This window comes from Rhincodon typus, chromosome 35, assembly GCF_021869965.1.
Source record: "Rhincodon typus isolate 14 chromosome 35, sRhiTyp1.1, whole genome shotgun sequence".
Classification (NCBI taxonomy): domain Eukaryota; kingdom Metazoa; phylum Chordata; class Chondrichthyes; order Orectolobiformes; family Rhincodontidae; genus Rhincodon; species Rhincodon typus.
The window spans coordinates 20,162,500-20,182,577 of record NC_063366.1 but is presented as its reverse complement, the minus strand read 5'-3'; the positions used below and the strand labels follow the sequence as shown (position 1 = coordinate 20,182,577).

The 20,078-nt window shown below is 41.6% G+C and overlaps 1 protein-coding gene across 1 annotated transcript in view; it reads right to left on the bottom strand.

The window, feature by feature from the left end:
* Positions 1–6,205, bottom strand: part of LOC109913797 (zinc-binding protein A33-like) — a 62,516-nt gene extending 56,311 nt beyond the window's left edge. Inside the window, 5 exon segments of the mRNA XM_048616574.1 lie at positions 4,444–4,466; positions 5,306–5,542; positions 5,635–5,720; positions 5,804–6,154; positions 6,157–6,205. Coding sequence (XP_048472531.1) covers positions 4,444–4,466; positions 5,306–5,542; positions 5,635–5,720; positions 5,804–6,154; positions 6,157–6,205 — 746 coding nt within the window.
* Positions 6,206–20,078: the final 13,873 nt, after the last annotated feature.

Below are 20,078 nucleotides of genomic sequence, written 5' to 3'. Positions count from 1 at the left end.
ATATTAGATTAGAAAGTTTAACTGTGTTTCTTTCTCCACAGGTAATGCCTAATTTGTTGAGTCTTCCCCAGCGTTTTCTACTTTAATGTTGTCATGACTTCTCTCTCCAGCTGTAACGGAGACCAATTCCACCAAGTTTCAGTTGGCACAAGGCAGAGAGACAGTGTAGAATTGAGAGATAGAAAACTTATTGCTCTTTTATCCAGCAGATTGTCAGAGGTGCAGAGCTTTTACCGCTGTCAATCAACCCTGGGTGAAAAAAAGGAAAAAGTTTCTCAGTAAACTTTTCGGTGAAAGTGTGGAGATGCGACATGTTGCCCGCATTGTAAAATGACACCTGGCCATCATCGTAGTCCAGAAAAATCCCGATCTTTTCGGGATTCACACTCAGATTCAGGGGGGTTAGTGAGGGGCAGGTGACGGCAAAGTAATTGCGTCCTGTTTTCAGCGCCAGAACCCACTATCCGGTCTGGGGTTTCAGGTTAATTACATCTTTTCTCTCCACAGACTCTCGAGCCACTCCCAGCCTCCATGAAGTCTTCTCTCCCACCTCTACTTCCCAGTAATGTCTCCCTGACGTAAGTCCCTGCGATCCCAGGACAAAGGGACAGAGATCAAACGTCTCCGCGGAGTTGGGGAGTGGATTCTGTTTGATTCCAAGTCTTACACTGCTCCGGTCCTTAGATAGGATTAGTCAGGGATTCGCTGTTTTCAGATCCAGAGTCAGAGAGGCTGGAACTAGCGAAATGTTAATTTTAGACAGTTAGTGACTTGTGGAAAGCGACAGTGGAATTGCGTGGAAAGGGATGTTCTCTTGAGTGAGAAGGAATCGCAGAGATCGACGAGAAAGTGCGGGAGGAGGGAAGGGGAGAGGATAGCAACTGAGAGGAAAATGGGCCGGCAGTAAGGAGACGGTAAGTGGCAGGAGCAGAAAGGACATGTGCTGGGATAATGGTGGGGGAGTTTGAGGAGAGATAGCAAACAGGAAAGTGTCCAACAGAGGAATGATAGTGTTTTGGGCAGGGAGAAAGCAAGATGGATTTGTGATTGGGTAAGTGGAAAGAAGGCAGGGAAGCAGGACGAAGATTTGGAGCTTGTATTGAGAGGGCATATGTATAAAACAAATGAAGGGAACTTTGCTGTGAAAGAGAACTGAGATATGGGGATGCAAAGGCACCATTCACTGAGATAGAGGGGTTTTAGCGTTTTCAAGACGAGAAAGGGGAAAGAGGCTAAGGAATGAATCTAATGAGGATTGGACAAAATGAAAATGAAGAAGAAACTGTGTGTGGGTGAAACAGGGAAGACGGAGGGAGAGAGAGAAAGAAAAAAAGACGACGCTGATTGGGTATCGTAGAGTGGAAAGGAGCAGAAGGCACAGGAAGGGAATGTGAAAATAGGACAGGAAGACGGAATGAGGGGAGAGGGAGGGTGGCAGAGGAAAGCCAGTGGGATCAGATGGAGATTGAACGAAAAAAGAATAGAGAAGAGAATTATGGGAGGGTGATTAAGGCTGACAGAACTGGATAGACTTTCGGACAAATGACATTGGGAATTTTATCACATAACCAGACAACAAGGTTAATCATCTCTTTTCCTGCATGGCCTGTAGACATTGTGAGTAAACCACAGCCTGATGGTAATTGGGAACTGATTTACATAAATAACACTGCTGTGTTATTATGTCACAAACAGAGCTACAATGGAAGCAAAACCGCACAGTACTTTCTATGCAGTTCATAAGGATTGAACGCAAGCTTCACGTTTCACTAGATGGTACATGAGAGACGCAAAGTACACTGACGGGCACAAAATGCAGAATGGACTAAAAGCAGCACTAGAAACGTCATCAGAATTTCTGTGAGGAATTTATTCTCCTAGTGAACTGCTTAATATTTATACTAGAGACAATTGCATCAGAATAGATGGCTTGTGAACATGCAAAAAAGGAGGGTGAGTAGGCCCAAACGGCCACTCAACACCATCGGGCCGATCTCATAGATGGATAACTGCCCCGGTAACATTTCATCACTTTGGTTAACAGGAATTGGATTTTTATTTCATTTTATTTCACCACCTTTTCAGCAAGGCAGCTCCAATGACTTATGACAACCTGAGAAGAAAAATCATTTCTACTGCAAATGGGCAACCCTTGATTGTTAAATAGTGGCCGCTAGTTGGAGCTTCATATTACTTCATCACCATTAAAATGCTGATTCGGTGATCTTGCTGTACGCAAGTTTAGTCTCACATTTTCTACATGACAGAAGTATTTCTCAAAACTACATCACTGCTCTGAGAAGGTTTGGATCGTGCAGCAAGCATGAAAACAGTAGTTAATTTCCAGGTCGAGTTTATTTCGTCTTATACAAGGATTTTTCTATGCCCAAGGGATGCGTTCCTTGTTTTCACAGCTACTGCCCGCTACTTTGCTATCCCTACTGCCAAATAATCGGTTTTTTATGCCACGCCAAACGCGTTCTCCACCGTCACCAGAGCTGTCATCTGATTTAGAGTCTCACTCCGCCTCCTTAAACAACGCCCAGAACCGTCCCACAATCCAGTGGTAAAATGACCCGTAAAATTATAGCAAACTCCAGCCCTCAGTTTGGATTGGGCTTCTTATCACTGATGGTTCAATAAATGTGGAGCTGGAAAAGCATAGCAGATCAGACAGCACCCGAGGAGCAGGAAAGTCAACGTTTCGGGCCGAAACCCCTCGTCAAGACTGTAACATTGCCTGCTCAATCAATGGGATCACTCAAAAGTCAGGCTCGTCCAATCCACATTGCCTTGTTATGCTACATGGAGGTTTAAAAATACCTTACTGTAGAATCTGAGGTCCTTAAACCAATAGCTGCTATATCATCGTAGGTTCTTTTTGAATATTGAATGTTTCAATAAGATCACCACGCATACTGCCTAATTCACAACAGTCCCTCTGCATTTCTCTAATCTCTAGTTTCCGCAGCTTCATTAAACGGTGCTTTTGAAGGTGTTTAATTCCACCTATTTCATTATCCCCCGGTTTACATATGCCCTTCAATGTGCATGTGTATCTTTAATTCGATGACTAAAACATGTCCCCAGAGCTCCAGACAGGGCTATACCAGTTTTGTCTATAATTTTGATTTCAGGTTGTAAGAACTACGATCTATCCCTCTGGTTACACAGATCTCTTCACTGCTGGACATGTAATGCAGTTCGATTTAGCCACTTATCCAGAGGAAACAATGCAAAGAAATCGGTCGAAACCTGGAAGGTTTCCAAAGATTAAAGAACATTAATGTAATCATTTAATCAGGGCTTTAACGACGCTTGAGTTCTTTCACCACGAAGGTTGTAACCACCAATTTAATATGTTTACCTGGATTAATAACATGCATCATTTGTCTCCACATCATGTACTGTAAAGGAGCATTGAAGTTTCCAATAGACAGGTTGGCATCTGCAATTGAGAGCGCCTGTTATTCCCCACTAATCCTGTAAACGTTAAACAGCTGATCTTATCAATTTGTCTTTATTTTTAGAGCGTTTACAAAATGTTACGAATGAATAAAATTCCCCCTGTTTTATGGTAGAGCGAAGATGGTCCAAACTGAATGGTAAATTTTAAACCTATAATTGAGCAAACGATAAGCCGCAAATGCAAGAGCAAAGAATGGAGGTACTCATGTCAAGAAAAGGAACTAAAAATAATATAACCGATCATGACTAAGATGTTACACAGAACAGATGATAAACATCGAACCTACATACTTGCTATTTTATAAATAAAACTCCTAGTACGACGGTAAAGACTGTGCAAATATGTAACACGTGAACATTCATCCCACTGAAAATCCTATTCGTTTCTACTTCAATTCTTGACTATCCCGTATTTTAAATGGACACTATTGGTGACTGCGCCTTCATCTGCAGAAACCGCCACGAGAATTTTCTCAAAAACCTCTGCCTGTCTACACTCTCTTTGTGTTCATTAATACGTCTTCTGAAACCTCCCTACCTCGTCTGCACTAATATCCGCATCTATGGTGTGGTCTCGATTTTCGCTTTCTAAATTCTAACACCCTTGCACAACGCCGTATGATTTGCTTATCGATTATAAGTGGTACCAATATAATGCAAATTGTTGTTGTTGTCGGACAGAAGATAATATGAACATGGCTCAACTTTGTTATCACTTTATCGGAGTAGACAGGTGGTATAAGTTGGTTACGATGCACATCACAGTTGAAACATACGTTCTGAGTTTCTCAGAGTCAGTAAGAAGGTTACTACATCCGACAGGCATAAAGGAGTTGGTTTCATCCAATTTCAAACTCTTTCTCAAATATAATTTTGGAACTGCGGACAGGGGAGAAATCTACTAACACCATACCGATAAGTTCTGACATTCAGTTTATAAAACTCAGCAAAAATTCTGAAAACAGCATATCTTACCTTTTCGTCCGATAAGATTCCTCCTAAAATAGATAAGCCACAAACAGTGAGAATTATTGTAACGCTTTTCAGGAGGGAACAGATAACGACAGAGAAGTGTCCATTTATCTGGCTGATTTGATATTATATGCAGATGTAAAGAGATGCGTTTTGAAACAGAAATTAGGAGAGACTATCAAAGTTAAATATGTCGATTTCAACAGATATTGGAAGAGAGAGAGGGAGACAAACCTGTGGAATTAAGACTGCACATTTTCAAGGTAATTGGAGAAAATAGATAGGGTACATCGAAACATTGGAAATCAAAGAAGGAATAGTGCATTCATCACGTTGAGCCTGCTCTGGAATTTAAACAGATTACGTCATCGGCGATGGCCTACTCGTATTATCAAAAGACTATCAATCCAGAGAACCAGGTGATTTTCTGGGGCTCGTGAATTTGTCGAGTGGCTCTCCCAATGACCCATTGAGTGGAAAATTAACCGAATGATAATTATTTTTGTGTCAGACCATAGAACTCAGCATTAGTCCCACTCACAGACACGTTGACTCTCACGAACGCAGATCGAGACACGCTCACAACAGGGAACTTAAACTAAACAGTTTGAGAGGTTCAGGAGAAATGTACGTCTATAAAGCATGTTAACGATCAATGTAACTCATTTCTTGGAGGCTACCAGTAATCTTGAGATTCGATAAACACAGCATTCGGTGGCCAACAGCAGAACGCTCTAATAATGGATACAAATTTCTATTTCTGTGTTTTCCTATCAGTAAATGCAATGTTAATGTCACAGCTATCATTAGTTAATATACGTCACTGTCAGGTTTCACGGAACTCAACGCCAGTAAATTATCTCACCTTCAGAAACGTCATCTCGTCTTTTTGATCCAACCGTTTCTGCAAACGTGAGAGCTTCTCTTCAATAGAATTAATATTATCTTGAATTTCACGAAGGTTTTTCTCCATTGCTTCTAGAATCCTCTCCTCTTCTTGCCTGAGATCAATGATTAAACGCTGTTCCTTCTCAGTAAGAAACTGATGCAATTTAGTAAACTCGGATGTGATGTGGGTCTGCAGACTGCTCGCCTGTTCTTTCAAAAATAAAATGTGAAACATAATTAATGCCCCACGATTAAGGGAACAACTAACCCAGACGCCAGAAAATCAGCACAGGGAGACCTCACCTTAATTTCAGAAATCTTCCGTATATGTTTCAGTTCCGTTTCTACAAAAGTCGATTTCTCCTCCAAGAGAGAATTTATGGAACATTTCATCTGAGCCTGGGTTTGGAAGAAACAATCACAGGCTTTGGAACATGAAACGACAATGAAATAAACAGCTACTGAAATCTATTTCCTTTTATCTTGTAGACTTCAACAGCTTCTTTAATCGGCAGCAATTTGTGTTCTCTGTATTTTTGCCCAACGACACAAATTACACAGAGCAATTTTTTGTCAGTTTCACAAAAGAGCTTCAGTTCTTTTTGATGGTCCTCACAGCGAAGGTTATTTTCCTTCTCCTTTGGACTCAAATTTAATCTGCGAGCTTTCTCAGCAAGATTTAGCCTGAGGTTTCTCTCTGGAAGTAGCTCCCGACATTCCGGGCACGAGTTTATCTCCTTCTTTTCCCAAAACTGGGTGATACAGGAGCGGCAGAAGTTGTGCCCACATTCCGGCATGACCGGATCTGTGAAGAAGTCAAGAAATTCGGACAAATTGCCTCCTCGCTTAAGTTTTCTCCTCGCTCTCCGGAAGCCATTTTCAAACGCAGCAGTTTCGGATTCAAACCTCTCTCAATTTCGCTAATTGTGACGCTCACCTTCAGTGATTTTCCAATAATCTTTTTACAATAGTCAGGGATTTTTAAGTTGTCTTCGATTTCGCGATTTTCACACGGGTAGATTAAAAAAAAAACGAATGCAGTCTGAGGAAAGAATAAAAACTGGAGCAAGGAGGGAACTGGATAAAACCTGTTAAGGGTGGATGAATTCAAGAAATTGTTGGCAGCGAAATGGGAGACAGATATGAGGTGTAGATAGACGGGTTTCGACATTGCGTTGCATTATTCGCCAGTCTAACGTCGCTGCTGATTACAAAACGTTGACCCAAGGAAGTACAAGGTTCAGATGCACAAGATGCATACGACCATAAGACATACGAGCAGAAGTAGGGCTTCAGCTCATCAAGTCTGTGCCGCCATTTGTGAGATTGTGGTTGATCTCATGATATCCTCAACTCCGCTTTCCGCCCTTTTCTCTATTGCCTTTCTGCTAAAAGAAATTCAATTCAACCTTGAATACAATGACTCAACATCGACAGCACTCTGAAAGAGTGAACTCCATAGATTCACTACCTACTGAGAGTAGAAATTCCTCCTCATCTCTGTTTTAAATTGACGACCACATATACTGATATTATGCCCTCTATTTCTAGTCTCTCCCAAAATGAGAAAGTACCTTTCTGCATTTACCCTGACAAATCCACAAAGAATTTAACATGTTTCAATTAAGTCACATCGTATTCTGCTAAATTCCAATGAGTTCAGGAGCAATCGAGTCAATCTACCTTCATATAACAGTCTCTCCTTGACGTGAACCTTGAGATCATAAGACACAGGGCCAGAATTAGACCATTCAGCTCGTCTAATCTGCTGTGCCATCCAATAATCTGATAATCCTCAACTCGATTTTCCTGCCTTTTCACCATAACTCATGGAACTGGTTCTGGGGGAGCTGGAACCTGTAACAAATTGGACGGGTAACACCTGGACAGGACTGGGACTGATGTCCTAGGGAGAGTGTTTGCTAGAGCGATTGGAGAGTGTTTAAACTAATATGCCAGGGGATGGGAAACTATGTTAGGAGTTAGAGAAGGAGGGAGCAAGAACAAAAACAAAATGTAGAAGATGGAATAAGAAAAGTGATAAGCAGAGAAACCAATGACAAAATTCAAACAGTGCTATTGAGAAAAATAAGACCAAGACAAACAATGTCAAAAAGGCTTTGTGCTTTATTGTGTGGAGCTTTTGCAATAAAGTGGATGAACTAATTGCGTAGATAGATGTAAATGGGTACATATAATTGGGATTACGGAGATGTGGCTGCAGGGTGACCAGGGATGGGAACTGAATGTCCCAGTGTATTCAGTATTTGGGAAGGACCGGCAAAAAGGAAAAGGGGGTGGAGTGGTATTGCTGGTTAAAGAGGAAATTACCACAATAGTGAGAAAGGATATTGGCTCTGACAATGTGGAGTCTGTATGGATAGAGTTGAGAAATACCAAGGGATGAAAAACATTAGTGGATGTCATATATAGATCCCAAACTGCAGTGGTGATTTTGGGAATGGTATTAAACGGGAAATTAGAGATGATGGAATAAGGTAATATCAGTGATCATGGGTGATTTTAATCTGCACATAGATTGGGCAAATCAAATTAGCCACAATGCCGTAGAGGAGGAATTTCTGGATTGTATACAGGATGGTTTTCTTGACCAGTATGTGGAGGAACCAATTAGAGAGCAGGCCATCTCAGACTGGGTATTGTGTAGTCAGAAGGAAATCATTGCCAATCCAGCTTGAGGATGTGTGACCATAACATGATAGAACTTTTTTTATCAAGATGGAGAGCGAGGTAGTTGATTCGGAGATTGGGGTGCTGCATCTTAATAAAGGAAACTATGAAGATATGAGGTGTGAGTTGGCCTTGATAGATTGGGGAGAGTTACTTAAAGTGATGACGGTGGATAGGCGATGACAAATATTCAAGGAACGCATGGGGGTGTGCAAAAATTGTTTCTTCCTGTTTAGCACAAAACCAAAATGGGTAAGAGGGTCAATTTATGGCTTACAGAGGAAATTAGAGATAGCATCCAATCCAAGGTAAAATAATATGTCTGAGGATTGGGAGCAGTTTAGAATTCAGCAAAGAAGGACAAGGGGATTGATTAAGACGGGGAAAATACAATACCAAAGTAAGCTTTCAGGGAGCATAAAGATTGATACTAAGAGTTTCTATAGATATGTGAAGAGAAAGAGATTGGTGACGACAAGTGTAGGTCCCCCTACAGGCAGAAACGGGGGAATGTATAATCGGAGACAAAGAAATGGCTGACCAACTGAATACATACTTTGGTTCTGTCTTCACAAAAGTGGACACAAATAAGATACCAGAAATGTTGGAGAATGTAAGGTTTAGTGAAAGGGAAGATTGAGGGAGATCAATATTAGTAGAGAAATGGTGCTGAGAAAATTGATAGGATTGAAGGTAGATAAATCCCCAGCGCCTGATAATCTACATCTCAGAATACTTAAGGGAGTGGCTACAGAAATTGTGGATGCATTGGTGGTCATCTTCCAAAATTCTACAGCCTTTGGAACAGTCCCTGTAGATTAGAGGGTAGTTAATATCACTCCCATATTCAAAAAGGGAGATGGATAGAAAACAAGGAATTATAGATGAGTAAGCCTAGCATTGGTAGTGGGGAAAATTCACAAATTCATTATCAAGGACTTTATAGCAGAGCATTTAGAAAGCAGTGGCAGGATCAGACAGTCACCATGGATTTAGGATGGGGAAATCATGCTTGTCAAAGCTATTGTAACTCTATGAAGATGTGATGTGTAGAGTTGACAAGGGGGAGCCATTCGATGTGGCATATATGGGCTTTCAGAAAGCATTTGACAATGTCTCACACAAGAAATTATTGTGCAAGATTAAAGCACATGGGATTGGGGGAAGTGTATTGAAATGGATAGAAAACTGGTTGGCAGAGACGAAACAAAAAGTAGGGCTTAATGAGTCTTTTCTTCAAATTGGTAGGCAATAACTAGTGGAGTGTCACAAGGATCAGTGCTGGGATTCCAGCTATTCACAAATTATATTAATTGTTTGGATAATGGTGCAAAATGTAACATTTCAATGTTGTCAAATTATACCAAATTGGGAGGGAAGGTGCACTGTGACGAGGATGCAGAGATCCGTCAGCATGATCTGGACAGATTGGGTAAGTGGACAACTCAATGGCAGATGCAGTATAATTTGGATAAATGTAAAACAAGAAGGCAGATTACCACCTGAATGGCTGTAAATTGGGAGAGGGGAATGTGCAGAGAGACCTGGTTGTCCTTGTGTACCAGTCACTGAAGGTAAGCATGCAGGTACAGTAAGCAGTAAAGAAGGCAAATGGTATGTTGGTCTTCATTGCAAAAAGCTTCGAGTACAGGAGCAGGGATGTATTATGGCAGTTATATCACACCTTGGTGAGGCCACACCTAAAATATCGTGTGCTGTTTTGGTCTCCTTTCCTGAGGAAGGATGCTCTTGCTCTCAAGGGAGTGCAACGAAGGATCATATGTCTGATTCCGGGGATGGTTGGACTAGTGTATGACGATGCATTGACTAGGTTGGGATTGTTTTCGCTGGAGTTCGGATGAATGAGGAAGGACCTCATAGAGACTTATAAAATTCGAACTGGACTAGACAGGGTAGATGCAGGGAGGAAGTTCCCGATGGTGGGTGTGTCCAGAACCAGGGGCCACAGTCTGAGAATTCAGGGTAGACCAATTTTATCAGAGATGAGGAGACATTTCTTCACCCAAAGAGTGGTGAGCCCGTTGGAATTCATTACTACTGGAATAGTTGATGCCAGAACATTGAATGCATTCAAGAGTTGGCTATATATAGCACTTGGGGCGAATGGGATCTAAGGTTATGGGGAGAAAGCAGGGTGAGGCTATTGAGTTGGCCGATCAGCCATGATCTTGATGAATGGTGGAGCAGACTCAAAGGGCTGAATGGCTTCCTCCTGCTCCTAGCGTCTATGTTTCTATGTTTCAATTAACCCTTGATTCTCTTTCTGATTAAAAAAAACTCTCAACCTTGCTTAATAACCCAACCTCAACAGCCTACTGCCGTAAAGAATTCTACAGATTCACTAACCACTGAACAAAGAACAGTGTAGCACAAGAAGAGGCCCTTCAGTTCACGAAGCCTGCGCCGAGGCAATACACCTTTCTAAACTAAAACCTACTTACCTATACGTAGACGGTTTCCCTCGATTCTCTGCCTAATCATGTATCAATCAAGATGCCTCTTAAATGTTGATATTGTGCCTCCTACTACCATCTCCTTTGGCTGCGCAGCTTCCCTGTTGCCCGCTGAACTTTGATGAGAGTTTTGCAATTAGTGAACGAGGACTCCCAAATCCCTATAGTTTTCGGCAGTACCTCTTGGGAATCAAATGTTAGCCGGACTGGGTAAATGACAATAGATTTAACTAATTCCAGGATAGTAATGAATCAAAGCGGTTTTTATTACCGTCGAACGACTTCACTGACATTATTAGTAGTACAAATGCTTTATTTCAGGCATGTTTTATTCACTAAAATTACATTGCTAACTCCGTGCTGCGATTTTAACTCTCGTCGTCTAAAACATTTGTCTGAGTGCATAGGTTGTTAGCCATGTAACCACGCCGCTGACTAACAATAAGTAGCACTTTCCAAGTCAATAAGCAGTCCATACTAGCTTAAATGGGTGTCCATGCCATGTTGTTGCATTACTTTTCTTTATTTTTGATTTTGGACAGAAACAGAGAATGGACTGATTTACAAACAAAGACTGTGGAAAGGATTACTGTACTGTTTAAAACAACTTTTTCATACAATATGCAGACGACGGTTTCACCACCAATTGGTATATTCTGACACTCATTGCAAGTGCTATTTACACTGCTGTTTGTTCAAGCAACGGGGAAGATTGCTTCAGGCAAGCTGCACAAAGGGAGTGCTGAAAAAGAGAGATTCGGCGGCAACGAGTAACTATTTGATGCGTGGACTAATAACCAATTACCGTTGACAACAGCCTTTTTCTTGCCGACAACTGTGTGATTGACTGTCAAGTAGCGGAACAGCTATGGGTGTGAAAGGGTTGTCAGAAGCAATCCGACCTTCTCAGTTAAAATCAAAAACATCTCAAGCCTGAAGAAATGAATTTCTCCGTCATTAGTTGCAGTAAATTTCAGTGTTTAATAAGATAGTGACTTTGTAAGTGTAAGCCAATTTCCCTGTATCTGCTAAATACTAGTGAAAGTATCAGGTAAAGGAAAGTCAAAGCTAAATAGTTATTTCAGTGAACGATATGAACAGACACTATTGAGTTGGCTTCCGAAACTTTATCTCTGCCCGTAAAACTCACCTTTATTTTGTGTCTGCGTTTTTATGCACGAAGGAGGTGTTTTGGAATCAAAGAAGCCCTTACAGTTCATAAAGAGACCATTCGGCACATTGTGTCTGTACTCACCGTTCGACCTTGATCTAAAAGACAAACTTATACGGGGGATTGTTGCGTAGTTTTACGATACCTTTACCTTTGGCTTGCTTTCAGCATTATATCAGTGCAGCATGACTTTTTTTTTGTTGAAATGCAGTTATTGTTTTAATGCAAGAAATAACCACAGTATTTTACGAACACAAGCCCCTTAATAATTAATATGACAACAGGCAGATATCCGAGTACAGTGTTGCTTGACTGGAACAGGAAAAAGCTGTTCATATTAATCGTGGATTTTGGATTGTATTCACATTGCTTTGGAGCTAAAACAAGTAAATTATGTTGCTGTGATGGTCAGACTAGTTATAATCCATTATAAACAACTGCAATTCAGGGCATGATAGCTCATTGAGCTAGCACTGCTGGGCCTCACAGTGCTCGGGATCCGGTTTCGCTTCCGGCCTCGGGCGACTGTTTGTGTGGAGTTTGCATATTCTTCCTGTAACTGAGCGGGTTTCATCGCACAATCCAAAGATGTGCAGGCTAGGTGGATTGTCCATGGCAAATGCAAAGTTATAGGGCAGGGGCATGAGTCTGGGTGAAATGACACTTCCGAGGGTTGGACTCAATGAGCCGAATGGCCTGCTTTCACACTGAAGTAGTTCGATGGCTCACGTGTACGTGGTGGCTCAATTGTTAGCACTGCTGCCTCACAGCGCCAGGGACCCGGTCTCGATTCCACCTTCGGGCGACTGCCTGTGCGGAGTTTGCACGTTCTCCCGCGTGGGTTTCCTCCGGGTGCTCAGGTTTCCTCCCACTGTCCAAAGATGTGCAGGCTAGGTGGATTCGCCATGCCAAATTGCCGTAGTGTTCAGGGATGTGTAGATTAGGTAGGTTATGGGGGAATGGATCTGGGTGGATGCTCTGAGGGTCGGTGTGGGCTTGTTGGGCCGAAGGGCCTGTTTCCACACTGTAGGGATTCTATGATCTACGATCATTTCACTCCCCTGTCTTTTCCTGAAATAAAAACAAAACACAGCAGCACAAGTAGCATCTTTGGAGAGAAAAATAGATCTGCCGTATCAGATCTAGCTAATCTATTGTTAGAGTTTTCCTGACTGTCCAGCTTTGCAACTCTTAATCCACTTTACAATTAAAAGCCATGACTTAACCCACCTTTACCAGACTTTCTGATGGTATATTCTTGATGAGAGCCACTCACTTTAGAGAAAATAAATCCTCTGCTGCCTTGGATTCTTTTATGCAACCATTTTAATTTTTTCTCTTTGAGTTCCAGACATTTTTGCCAAAAGGTCCAGTTTCTCCTTATTTACTCTACCTGGATGCGTCTTGACCACGAATACGCCTATGGTATTGCACTTCTACTTTGCCAATAGCCAAGCAACTGAAATACCTTATCCCCATCTCACAAATGTTTTCTGCAGCACTTCAAGGTCCTCAAATTATTTTAATTTGTAACGTTCAGAACCGAACACAATTGTCCACTTTAGGTCAAATCTGTGACACTTATCGATCCGTAATGAAGTCATTATTAATTATATTTATTTAGGAAGTCTCAGAGCCAGACTGGAAATCTTATCCAATTAATAAGGTATGCAAAGTCCCACATGTTTCAACTGACATTCTATAATATCAAACAGATCGAATACCAACCTGCAAAACAGATGGCCGGCGGTAAGAGCAGGAAAAATGTCTTGACATTCATACTATGGAATGAAATACGATCACCATTGTAACTCCAGACTGCAAAATGAATGCATATTCATCATTGCAATTCGGATTCCTTGAGGTGCTGACTTGTTCAGTTGCCTGGGTCCCACTGTATTTCACTCTGGGGGTATCAATAACATGGGGCTCGATCCCTCTTCTGGTTATGCTAGGTTTGGGACTCACATGCTTACCCTATCCATTGTGTAGGTACTGGCATTGTGAGTCGAACCTGTCTTTCGACAGGGAGATCAAGAGGATGAGCTGAATGCTGTTTTAACAATTTGTTCAACTTGCCAGCTTCAACGATTCGTACATATTTTTCCAATTGTTTTGATTTTGTTGGCTTCAGAGGCGTTCAGCGCTGCTTCTTTTCTGTTATTCCTATCTTCTGTTTTCTGCATTAGACTTAGCCTGTAACTTGTCCATCCCTTCCACTAGCATGTCCATGTCTGCCTGATGTAAAATGCAATTATTTGGCACATACCACAGAGATATCATTTCAGACACTGATATGTGTCTGAAATTCGCCACTATGCAAGCTTTCCACTCGCAAACAAATTAACATTTATGCACCCTCTGTTCCTTACAATTTCATGAGTATATTGATGTATCATCATCAGATAAAGTATCAAAGAACTGTGAATAATGTTTTTCATGTAGCCAATTATGAATTAGAATGCACTACTTGATAATATGGTCGAGAAAAATTCAATTGTAACTACTGGAAAAGAAGTAAAATACTAACTGAAAGCAAATCTATGGCAAGACAGATACCATTTGGATAGCTGTTGTGTGCCATTTGGTATGGTGGCTAATATATCACCTGTCAGTTGATTAAAGGATCCTGAGTTGCTTTCCACCTGAAACAGGTGTATATTCCAGCTGCTTGTCTCCAGACCCTACCCAAGATGGCTATGGCTGACGAAGAAGCGCTAATTTTCGCGCTATTTGCAAGGGGTTAATGTCCCTACATCCCCTAGGCAGACATTCCTAAAATCGGTCGAACCATATTACATCTTTGCATAATCCCACTACTCCACGGGTGAGTACAAAATTTAACTGTTTAACTCAAGATATGGTCAATCGTATGTTTTCATATGAACTTTTTTTTTCAAAATATGTTAGGTAGATTTTTTTAATAAACACAATATTATTGATTTATTATAAAACAAAATTTATTCCACAAGGATGGAAAGTAGGTTAACATGTAACTGTTATTATATGAAAATATGATCAGAGATAGTAGGAACTGCAGATGCTGGAGAATCCGAGCCAACAAGGTGCAGGGCTGGATGAACACAGCAGGCCAAGCAGCATCATAGGAGCAGAAAGGCTGACGTTTCGGGCCTAGACCCTTCATCAACAAATACTTACACTCTCAGGCATACATAAACACATACACACATGTACAACTCATGAAATAGGGGGGAGGAAACGGATTTCCTTCTCCAGTGATTCACAATGAAAAAATCAAGACTATAATGCTTAGTTCAAGAAGGCAGAATGGAGAAGTTTTAAGCTGTGGCTTTCAACCCTTGTTTTGGTCCGCACAGACGTATGCCACTGAAAACAGATAGTTGTTGACATACCTTCAAGAAATGTCAAGCAGAAATTTCCCAGAAGGTCGCCACAAGGAACAAATTCGATGCACAACAAAGTTTTGTTTTTCAGAAACGGCTCAGCTGATCCCAGAGAATACTTTTATACAGAACTCTGCACACCTACTCTGGGCTGAAATTAACGCAATCTTCGCCTCCTGCAAACACTGTTCAAACAGAACAGGCAGAAAACTCAGTCATTGACCATGGGACACAACTCGAGCAAGACCTGAAGCAAAGTGGCTTCATTGAAGATTCCTTCTTGTTAAAAAATAACAACTTTCTTTCATTTACCAGTTTGTAATGTAATACCGTTATGTATATGGAATTCGAAATACGTCACATCTAGCCACCATTTTTCAAAAACACATGCTAAATATATAACCTTCATGTAAAGTCGTGTCTATGGGAGTAAAATATAAATAAAAGAAATATCTCTTTGATTTGTGCATCTTAGTTGTAATTGAGCATGGATGTGAGAGAAAGAAAAATCGTTTCCAAAAGTTTGCAAAACATTTTATTAAATATACATTTTCATCTAAATTATCAATCACTGAGATTCAATTTAAAATAACATGATATACGATGCCCATCGCATAAAAGATCATATCAGAAATTCACTTAAAAGACAATCTTGAAAGAGACCTGACAAACCAATGTTAACTGATAACTGACTCTAACATTCTAGTGTCTGCCAACGAACATCTTTACCAGGTCGTAAAATACTGTCCGCCAGGTTACAAGTCGCGATCAATTCAAACAGTTTGCTATTTTACTATTCATAGCATTATCACTCATTTAGATGGTTGGAGATGATTACAGCGAGTGACAAATTAGGTGTCCGGTTTCCCCCAGTTTGATTACAGAATCAGTTCCAATTTATATTGCCAGCGTGTTATAATTTCGGTGTTATATAATTGTTATAAATTTCATTTTTACCTTTTGGGGCAGTCCTTACTGCTGGATTGCTGGAGTGGCTGAGTATTTTTTCGATCGTCATTCCATCTGGGATTGACGTAAGGAAAGATCCTCTCAGTGAAATTGAGGTTGAAAGTGTGGAGATGGGACATGTCCGCATTGTAAAATGACACTTGCCCACCCTCGCAGTCCAGGAAAACCACGATCTTCTGGGGATTTATTTTCAATCTGAGGGGTGTCAATGACGAGGGCCAAACATAAAAACATCCGGTTCACAGCCTCACAGTCCAGTAGCCTGTCTCAACGGTTATGTTGACCGTTTATTTCCACAGACTCCCGGGCAACTCTTATTTGCACCCAGTCTTACTTTCCATTTCCACCTCCCAGCAATATCTCCCTGTTGTAATTCACTATGATCCGAGGACACAGACCAACAATTGAACCTGTCCCGGGAGTCAGGGAGCAGCTACGGTTTATTTCTGAGTCTCACACTGGTTCTGTCCTCAGACAGGATGAGCTGGGGATTAACTGTTTCTGGATTGAAAGTCAGACAGCCGGAGGTGAAGTGGGTGAGAAAAGGTTAAAAATGCTGTCATTTGGTTACAGAGAAGGGGAAATGCAAGGCACTTAAAATTGCATAAATGAAGTGCAGATGGCACTTGGTACATAAACTTCACAGGCGACCCCAATGGACGTTCGACTCCTGCGTCCTATGGCCAAACTAACACACTTTCTCTACATACCATTTGCCCTAATTCCTCCCTGAACTCCCGTCCGTCTCCTGAATCGTAACTGTTTCTGCCCCAGCGTGCTCCTATTGCGGAGCGACCCTGAACACGGATCCTACTTTTCTCAACAGTCGTTTCCTTTTTCTGCCACACCCACGCAACACCTCGCAGTCACCCAGCCTCCCATCAGCGAGTCAAGTCCGATTCACGGTCCTATCTCCTCAAATTCCCATGCACCTCACCCACCACCACCCCCGATCCCGCGCCCCAGTGTTAGCAACCTGGACATTGTTGCCAAGAGAAGGAGTTGCTGCTCTGGAGGACAATCCCCATACCATAGGCGATTTGGACGTCGTCAGATCCCAATAGGAGGAACTTAGATAAATGATATATGAATATCTCGTTGACAGTGACGAATGAGGGGGGAAATGTCGACACAGACTTATTCACTCTGCTTCTAGTTGCTATGCAATCTGAAACATCCACTTGAAGAACACTCCCTGGAAGGAGTGAAGTGGCAGTCGAAAGATAAGAGCAAGAGCGGGCCTTTTAACCATTCAAAAGATTGCTAACTCTCAGTTGAATGATGGCTCATTTGTACTTCAAATTCATTTATCTGCATGAGTTCCAATCCGCTAAATAACCTGGAAACGTGTTCTCCGATATCCGCATGTTGTTGGTGGTGTGAGCTCCGCATCTCCTCGACATTTTACAGTAAAAGAGCACTTTGCGTTTTCACTGTCCAAGAACCTAGCTCGAATTTTAAAGAAAAATGTTACTAGTTCCACCGTGTGAGTGAGGAGTAGAGTTATTTTGAAACGTAAAACATCATTTCATCCTGTAGGGAGGGCTTTTGCGAATTACCCAGCCATCTAGATTTTCTTTCGGTTGAAATAAATGCAAGTATGTTGTCTGGTACATCCACGTCAAGTATTCCTTTCTGTACCTCTCGTCCAGACAGAAGCACGAACATTTTTACCCTAATGTTGTCGATTGTGAAAGATATGGAGCAGTTTGCAAAATAGAACCACAGGGAATATCTCTGCAAGGAAACAAATCATTTTCAAAGGCCAAAAAATTGATCTCAGTTCTCCTTTTTATTATCACTATTTTGTTAAACTTCCTCAAATTATTGTTTATCCCCGTCCAATGAGTTGTACCCTGCCCGCAAACGGTGCCTGTGTTCCTACTAACAGGTTAGACATTGTCTTTTTGTTAGGAAGAAGTACTTCACCATTGATCATGATGGGATGCAGTTTCACGCTTTTCCCTTTCGGATCCCTGCCCCATTATCCTACTCCCGCAACCCGTGAGTTACTTTCTCTTTCGCAGCTTTGCCTGGGATATGAATCCAGACATCACAAACTGCAATACATCAAACGGACGTTGTCGAATGTGATCTTATCGCAAAGCCAATCCTGCCTCCTGATTTGGAAGAGAGTGATCCCCTAAAATAATTCCAACGTGAGTAGGGGAATACGAGTCCGGTGTCTTCACTGTGTTTTCATTGGAAAGACAGCTGCTGAGAGGAGACCTCATAGAGGTCTACAAAATTATGAGGCATAGATATGGCGGATACTCAGAGGCAATTTCCCAGGGTTGAAGTTTCAATTACAAGGGGGCACAGGTTCAAGGTCAGAGAAGGAAAGTTTAAGGGAGATGAGCGAGGGAAGTTTTTCACCCAGAGAGTGGTAGCAGCCTGGAATACACTACCAGAAGAGATGGTGGAAGCGGAAACATTGAAGACATTTAAGCGGCACCTAGATGGGAGCATGAATAGGGAGAGAATAGAGGGATACGGATATTGGTAGGTTTGTTTTTAAATCAATTAGGGCATGGTGGTCGGCGCAGGCTTGGAGGGCCGAAGGGCCTGTCCCTGTGCTGTTACTTTTTCATTTGTTCATTTGTTAACTTGCCCTGGTTGCCAATTGCTCTTGATGAACACTGAAAAAAAAATGCTCAGTTGGCTTGATAAGTTGCTGTTTGAGAAAGCCTTCTGTGATGATGTGTTGGCTTCATTCCACCAGGCCCTACACTTCAAAAAGTATTTGTAAACTTTCAAGCGTTGTCAGGGTGGTGACAGGCACAAAATAAATGCAAGACCTTATTGGCTGTCCGCCAAACAAAACTTAGCATCAAAGTTGCAATTTCTCTTTGAAATATTCTGCTGCTGTAAAACGACTTCTTGGCGATTAAGTCACCTTGTATTTGAAGGTGAGCGACTACATTCCCGAATACCAGGAATGGTTGCTGAATCTGGATAACTCAACGCATTTTACCAGAGAGACTGTAATCAGCCACAATTTCGGTCTGCAGAAAACTGCAATGTTAATTATCTCCGCCTATTTCCGTCTCCCCTTTCCTTCTCAGTCCCTTCCACACAGCCACGAGCTTTTGCCTCTTATCTTGTGACTTGACCCAGTTCGTGTTCTAGGATGTTTTATCGCGCTTCTCCGCGCACTGTCGAATGGACATTTTAGTGAACTCGGATGTGATGTAGTACTTTGATGAGACGTGCGGTCAGCATAATTGCGAAATCGTTGAACAGAATGTATTCTGCGGCGCTCACATTAAAACTGAAAGCAATTTGAACGAGGAAGTGCAGAGTGTGAAGATGGCTTCCAGACAGCAGGGCGACAGTTGGACCTCTGAGACAATTTGTTCTATTTGTCTTGATTTCTTCACCGATCCGGTAATGCTAGAGTGCGGACACAACTTCTGCCACTCCTGTATAATCCGGTGTTGGGAAAATAAAGACATAAACTTATGCCCGGAATGTCGGGAGAGAATTCTAGAAAAGAACCTGAAGGTTAATCGGGCCTTAGCGAATCTGGCCGAGAAAGCTCGACTGGTGAAGCAGAATCAGAAAGAGATAGAAACTAAACGTAACTGTGCAGATCACCGGGAAGATCTGAAGCTGTTTTGTGAAATTGACAAAAAATTGATCTGCTTCATTTGCAGAGATTCAAGGGAACATAAATCGCATAATTTCTTCCCGATTAAAGAAGCTGTTGAAATCTATAAGGTAAATGAAGAGCAGATTTTTAAATCATTGATTGTTTTGCCACATCTTCAAAGGCAAAAGTGTTTATTCTGCAATTTTCTCTCCCAATCCAGAGTCAGTTGAAATCTTGTACGGATAACCTCAAAGTGATGAAATCAGAGGTTTTAGAAACGGAGCTGCAACAGAAAGGGAAGATTTATGAAATTAGGGTAAGATCTCCATTTGCTGAATACCTAAGATATTGGTTAGCTTTGTTCCCTTTACCGCGGAGCCTTAAATTGTGTTTGACGTTTCATTTGATAGGAGCAGGCAAGTAGGCTGCAGACCCACATCACATCCGAGTTCACTAAAATGCACCAGATTCTCACGGAGAAAGAGCAG